This window comes from Solanum tuberosum, unplaced genomic scaffold (assembly GCF_000226075.1).
Source record: "Solanum tuberosum cultivar DM 1-3 516 R44 unplaced genomic scaffold, SolTub_3.0 contig00073, whole genome shotgun sequence".
Lineage (NCBI taxonomy): Eukaryota > Viridiplantae > Streptophyta > Magnoliopsida > Solanales > Solanaceae > Solanum > Solanum tuberosum.
This window is the reverse complement of record NW_006240399.1, coordinates 1-6,648: the sequence shown is the minus strand read 5'-3', so window position 1 is coordinate 6,648 and position 6,648 is coordinate 1. Positions and strand designations below refer to the sequence as shown.

The following is a 6,648-nucleotide window of genomic DNA, read 5'->3' as shown; positions in this document are numbered from 1 at the left end:
CACAGTTCAGTAGCAAGCCTTAAGTTTTATGAGTTGTTGGCATCATATTAGAAATTGTATGCTTTCTGTTATTTACTCCTACGTGGTAAAAAGTTTTTCTGCATATAGAAGTACATAGTGTATGCCTAGTAGATGCATTAGTGTCAAACTTCAAGTGTAAACATGCAGAGTATATGTATGTTAAGATGGATCAATTGATTTATGTACCGTGCAAGCTGCAGAGTGTGCTTCTCTTATGCTTCTGGTTTCTTCCCTGCCTCCCTCATATCAGAGCATATAATGCTTGCTAATCTTGTAGCATTATCCTATTTTAATGAAAGTACTATGCTTGTCTGATGTAGGGGAACTCGTCTTTGTCTTTCTGTTATTGTTTCTCCTAACGACAATTAAATGCTTGCAGACTGATTGGGAAGGTGGTTGTTATCCACTCACAATTCACTTCAGTGAAGATTATCCGAGTAAACCGCCAAAGTGTAAATTCCCACCAGGCTTTTTCCATCCCAATGTCTATCCATCTGGAACAGTTTGCTTGTCGATCCTCAATGAAGATAGTGTATGTGGGCTATATGCTTTCTTTGTATTCGTCTGCTTACTGACTGTGCTCAATGTATGATGGCTTATTATTTTCTTTTTCTTGTGTAGGGGTGGAGACCAGCCATCACCGTGAAACAGATACTGGTTGGTATCCAGGACTTGTTAGATCAGCCAAACCCTGCTGATCCTGCCCAAACTGAAGGGTATCATATGTTTATTCAGGTAATTTTGATTCAAAAAATGTTAATTCTCCATTTTTACAAACTCATTTCCTGCTCTTGATGTTATCCTTGAATTGTGTCTATTTTTCTGTGAGAGACTTTTTTTTCATTATAATATGTTAAGATGAACCATCGAACATACTTTTCTTTACCCTTGCTGTCTCAATTAATAAAACAATATTCTATCTTGGGATGTCTCAAAATTTGGGCACCATTCTATTAATACGATTATCTCCAATCGCAAGGAGTTAAATGCATTTAACTAGTCAAAATTAGGTTTGATGAAATATTTTTTCTGCCAATCCAGCTGTTTAATGTATTATTTTTCACTTTTTCTGATATATTTGTATTTCAATTAACTTTTGTGTCGCATAAAATGGGATGGAAGCATTCAAGTCAAATTTTATTGGGAAGTTCTTTTAGTTGCTTATGTTCCCTTTTATTGAATTGTATGAATTATAAGGCCCCCTTTTACTAGGATAGGAAGATTTTGACTTTTACCTTAATAACCACGTGAGATGGGATGAAGGAAGTGCTAATTGTCATATCTCTTGTACTATTATCGTATGCTTTAGCTTTATGTCACAATAATGTTCCTGCACATGGAGATTAGAAAGATACTGGCGGCTTTTGCTGTAGGTTAAAGGCATTAGTGATTGGTACGTCATCATTTGGGAGCTCCAGAACCTTCCGATTTCTCTTTCTCGAATTATTTCAGATTCTAATAATACATGGCAGAAAGATTCGTAGTTATCTCATTAGTGGGACAGACATTGTGGTGATAATGTTAATAGTAGTTTAGAGGTCCATATTGCGTCTTTTCTTGGTCATGCTTGTAACTGTTGAAAGATGTATAAGTTCTGAATAGGAGTTTGACGCACATTCATTTGCTGAGTTCTTGCAGGATGTTCTGGAGTACCGAAAGAGGGTGCGCCTGCAGTCTAAGCAGTATCCACCTCTTGTTTAAAGAATGTTTGTCTAATGTTGTGGTGGCTCTATAATGTACGTCTATGTTTGCTGTCAATAGAGGACAAGGAATCTGCCAGCTAGTGATTCTGATTGGGGTATTTGTTTAAGTGGAGAAGTAAATATTTATAACTACAGGATTTTTATCTCTGATAGACTATATCTGTAGAACAAGCACAGATGCAAATTGTTATCTAAATGTGTTGAAAGTTATTTTCTTTTGCAAAACTTCCAAAAATCTTGCTCCAGGGAATATACTGTGTGTTTTGGATCCAATATTAGCTCTGTTCTTTCTGTCTTCTTCTTTTTTTTGTTCGTCTGAAAATGCCAATGTAGCAATTACCAAAAGGGAACATTTTTCACTGGCAAGTCTTTGGTACGTTTTGATTCCTTTGGGAATTTTTGTCTTTGCCTGCACCAAGGACACATTAAATTGTTTGATGTGATATCTAGTTCACTATTATAATATATTTCCTCCCTCTATGATAAAGTTTAGTAATGCTAGTTCATTTTAACTTTTTGTGTAATTTCCGGATTGATTCATATTTCTCTTTCTTATATGAAGAATGATTGATAACTTTTAAATAACATTTGAGAAAATAGTCCAAGAAAGAACAGTTCGATTTCTCATCAATCACTATCATATAGTAAAATAGAGTAGAAGAAATATTTTTTGTCAAGGAGCATTGTTTCTTTTGTTTGCACCTTCGCTGGATGTGAACGTGTGATGGAAAAAGTTGCAATTATTGAATCCGTGAGCCATTCTGTATCAATTACTCGTATCTGTTTGTTTGAGACTATGAGCCTGTGGCAATTCTTATTTCCTTGGGAGTTGTGTAGTCATTAAACAACTCTTCTCCTGCTAAGTTGATACTAACCAACCATGCAGAGAAGGGAAAGTTCAGAATTTGGGTTAGCTTTACCATTCAAGATTATACAATATTCTTCTGCCATTAAGGTAAAGCGAATACATTTTGAAGTTCTTTAGAAAAAGAATCAACCAAAACCACCTACTACAATATGCCCTAAAAATATAGGCACCATATGTTTGTGTGACCAAAAAAGAGGGATTTCGACGAGGGGAACAAAATGTGTCATAATCTTCAGTGACTAAGTTGACCATGTTCTAGCAGATAGACCTTAACCTGTCAGTTTTAGGTGTTTACTGCTGAGTAGTGAAGGTACAAGCACCATTATAGTTGATAAGTCATTTGGTCTATCTGGAAAAAACTCAATTACAGATATGTTGTCGATCAATGGCACTTTGCCAAGGGGGAGATGACACTTACTTACAATTGACCATGTACCCTCGCTGATTAATGGTGTAACTGCAATTCAGAAGAAGCTATGAGTATCCATTATGTGCATCTCTTTTGTTATTCTCCACCATTGCGCTATCCTTTATATCTTGTATCATTTTCAAGATTTGCCTCATTGTTGGTCTCTGTTCTGGTGATGTCAAGCTACATATACTAGCAAGGTCAATTAGCATTGCAAGCCATCTATCCTCCTCATTATCATCCTCCCTCATAGCTCTAACCCAATCCGGTACATCAGGGGGAGAGAGATGTGGATGCTGAGATGGAGGTTTGCCCGTTAAAAGCTCTAATAACAGAATGCCATAGGCATATACGTCAGACCCAGGCGTGGCTCTTCGTGCTGATTTGCGCACTTCTGGTGCTTTATAGCATGCTGAATCAGGATCATCCTCCAAAGAAATATCTGCAAGCGCGATGATGGAGTAGTCTGTTAGACAGGCCTCAAAATCAGACCCTAGAAGGACGTTGGAGGATTTCAAGTTGCCATGAGTGAGCTTTGACGCTTGATGGATGTAAGCAAGGCCCTGAGCCACATCTTCTGCTATTTTTAGACACGATGTCCAGTGAAGAGGCCTTGCCCTTGTTGATCTTGAACCTGCCACGAACAATAGAAAATTGAACACAATATATAAGTAAACGAACAACAGATTATCAGGATTTAGGTGAAAAGACCAACCACTTAAACACACAGAATTATATAGAGGAATCAATCTTCTTGAGCAGAGTAATCTATGAAAGTGAAATTCCAATTTCTTGATAGCGTATCACAAGGGGATACAAAAAATGCAATACCTAGGATTCAAAATAATGTAAATTAAGCAAATTCATACCATTTCTGTCACTACATTAAGAATTCCCAAGGATGTTCTAGTTCTTTCCCTTAATCCTTCTATCTAACAACGTTAACGTTCACTTGAGTAAATTTAATATTTAAGAAACAGAGAACATTTGGACAAGTAAAAGGAAAACACCAAAAAGTTACTGTCAACATCCTATTCAACTTAAAGAAGAAGCAAACATACTCATAAATACCAAAAAGACAGACGCAAGAGCCAAGGACCATTTGCCTCAATGCATGATAAAAAAAATTGAGGAATATAATGCTATCAACCCATACCGGTCAGTCAGTGACAGCCTGAAACTAAAACACATTACTATTTGGCTGCCCTGTAAACACAAACTTTGCAATTGTCGGTAGTGAACTCAGTGGGAGCCATGTTAGGCATCCACACTAAAAGCTAAAAAAGTCCCCTGCTACTACAACCATAGCAACCACTGAAAGATCCAAAACACTACAACTAATTTCTGTAAAGAAAAAAAAAAGAAGCTAGATAGTGATTAGCCAGTAGCCACAGACAACTCACTCTTCCACTTTTTTCTCCATCACAGGTCCACCAAATTGACTTCACATTGACCAATTAGCAGAATTACCAAAAATGAAAAATAAACATTGATCCATTTCAGATGAATAATTTGTAGAACTAGTAATGATATATTAAAAAGTTAGAAACTTTACCATGAATTAGATTGAAGAGACTGCCATTAGGCTGATAATCATAGATAACAAGCCTTTCTTGTTTAGCCTGAAAGTATGCTCTGACTGCAACCAAATTTGGGTGCCTCAACATCCCAACTGACTCCATGTGTTGCTCAAACGCTTCTGCACTCGTAATCGAAGTTTTACCAGCATCCAATCGCTTTACTGAAACGATTAACTGACTAGCCATCAGAGCTTTATACGTTGTTCCAATTGTGCCTCTTCCAAGCAACTCTGCTGATGCTCTCATTAGTTGTTCTAAAGAATACAACTCTGTTTCCCCTGAACAAAATATCAGATTTCCACTCTTCATCTGTTGTTTGGGGGCTTGAAGCACTTTCATTTCTTTTTCTAATTTAATCTCTTGGCTACTATCATCTGGCTCAGAAACCGTTGCGTTCGCCGCACTATTAGTGATGGTCTCAATGGTACATTTTGTTGCTTTTGATTCAGTTTCAGTTTCTTCTCTTCTCTTTTTCACAAAAGCAAAAAGACAGAGAACAGCTGCAATCAAAATCAATGTTCCAACTACAAAACCCAAAACGACACCAACTTTTTTGTGTTTGTGCTGAGGTGGAGGACTAATAAGAATACCCTGCGACTGTGCGTTTTGGTATAACGGTGTGGGCGGAGAGGCAGCAGAGGAAGGCGAATCAAAGAACGGTGCCGAACGGCACGGCTTATCAACAACCTCACCACAAAGACTAGGGTTCCGTAAGAACGAGCGTATGTTAAATTTCTTCAGAGTTGGAGTAACAGGTACTGGACCAGTGAGGTTATTATTAGACACATTGAAAATTTGGAGTTGGGTCTGGTTCAACGGCGGAATCGAACCGTTAAACCAGTTGGAATCAAGCCGGAGATAGTTCAACCGGTCAAGAACAGTAAGCCTAACAGGGAGTGAACCAGTGAGATTGTTACGAGAAAGATCAAGAATAACAAGACGGTGAATAGAAAGAACAGAAAAGGGGAAAGTTCCGGAGAAAAAATTATGATCAAGAAACAGAGTTTTCAGGTTAGGAAGACCCGAAAGATCAGGAATAGGACCGGAAAGTGAGTTATTCCTAAGATTGAGTATTCGGAGTTGGTCAAGATGAGTTAAACTATTCGCCGGAAAAGTACCCCGGAGACTAAACCCTTGAAGAACTAAACGCACAACACGACCCTGTACACATTTCACTCCTTGCCATTGACAGTAATCAAAACGCTCGTTAAGTGTGTAATGAAGCTTGTTGTCAAGGTCAGCTTTTGACTTGAATGACAATAACGAAACAGCGTCGGAAGGAAGCAAAGAGTTGAATGGAGCAGAAGGGGTAGAGGTAGCAGCAGCAGCAGAAGAAGAAGAACAAAAGTAGAAACTGTAGATTAGTTGAAGAAGAAAACAGAGCAGAAGCATCAATGGAGACATTGCAAGTTATGCAACTAAAAATGTCGAGTGATTTGGTTTAGTTGACTAGTGGCCAAGTTTAGTGTTTGTTGTTGTCATTTTGTGCGTGAAAGGAGGTCTGAAAAATGGACTGGATTTTCGGAGACAGTGAGGAACTATGGAGAAGAGTGAAGTGGGAAACGAGGGGTAGGGTGAAGAAGAAAGAAAATGACAAATATGGTCCATTAATTTTGGCCGTAGGGTCAAAATAGTCTCTAACGATTACATAAGCAATAAATTGTGCTCATTTTTCTTCTTTTTTTCAAACTTAAACAATTATTTACTCTGAAATTAGTTATTTCATTCTCAATGTGCTATAAAAAAAAAATGCTAAAATTCCAAAATAGTTTAAAGTATTTCTTATTTCTCATATCAAATGCGTCCAAAGGGAAAAAGCTACTTTAATTAAATGATTATTTTGAACTTATAGTGAAAGATTAAGAACCATTTTCGGAAATATAGTTATTGGGGAGCAGCTGGCTTAGAACATGGGTCAGTGTCACGTGAAAGTGGAGAAAGTATTTACAAGAAAAACAATTGGAAATTTTTGTAGAGAGAATAGTCATTCGTCCGACCTTCTGCTAATTTTACTCATTTTATTTATTTAGTAGACGTTTGGCCATGCGATATCATATCACGATATGG

The 6,648-nt window shown here is 37.4% G+C and overlaps 2 protein-coding genes across 2 annotated transcripts; one reads left to right on the top strand and one right to left on the bottom strand.

Moving 5' to 3' along the window:
* Nucleotides 1-298: 298 nt before the first annotated feature.
* Nucleotides 299-2,167, top strand: LOC102596104 (SUMO-conjugating enzyme SCE1-like). The gene is made up of 3 exons (XM_006367961.2): nt 299-553; nt 643-756; nt 1,660-2,167. The coding sequence occupies exons 1-3, from the start codon at nt 314-316 to the stop codon at nt 1,720-1,722; spliced, it is 417 nt and encodes a 138-aa protein (XP_006368023.1). The 5' UTR covers nt 299-313; the 3' UTR covers nt 1,723-2,167.
* Nucleotides 2,168-2,655: 488 nt separating this feature from the next.
* Nucleotides 2,656-6,251, bottom strand: LOC102595768 (probable inactive receptor kinase At5g67200). The gene is made up of 2 exons (XM_006367960.2): nt 4,557-6,251; nt 2,656-3,635 (listed from the first exon to the last, which is right to left on the bottom strand). The coding sequence occupies exons 1-2, from the start codon at nt 5,983-5,985 to the stop codon at nt 3,067-3,069; spliced, it is 1,998 nt and encodes a 665-aa protein (XP_006368022.1). The 5' UTR covers nt 5,986-6,251; the 3' UTR covers nt 2,656-3,066.
* Nucleotides 6,252-6,648: the final 397 nt, after the last annotated feature.

Bases quoted from the DNA above. Each gene is read 5' to 3' on its own strand.
- LOC102596104 (XM_006367961.2), top strand. From the start codon at position 314: ATGAAAGTACTATGCTTGTCTGATGTAGGGGAACTCGTCTTTGTCTTT. The intron at 554-642 runs GTATGTGGGCTA...TTTCTTGTGTAG, and splicing joins CGATCCTCAATGAAGATAGT to GGGTGGAGACCAGCCATCAC. The intron at 757-1,659 runs GTAATTTTGATT...GAGTTCTTGCAG, and splicing joins GGTATCATATGTTTATTCAG to GATGTTCTGGAGTACCGAAA.
- LOC102595768 (XM_006367960.2), bottom strand. From the start codon at position 5,985: ATGTCTCCATTGATGCTTCTGCTCTGTTTTCTTCTTCAACTAATCTAC. The intron at 3,636-4,556 runs GTAAAGTTTCTA...TGTTCGTGGCAG, and splicing joins TCTCTTCAATCTAATTCATG to GTTCAAGATCAACAAGGGCA.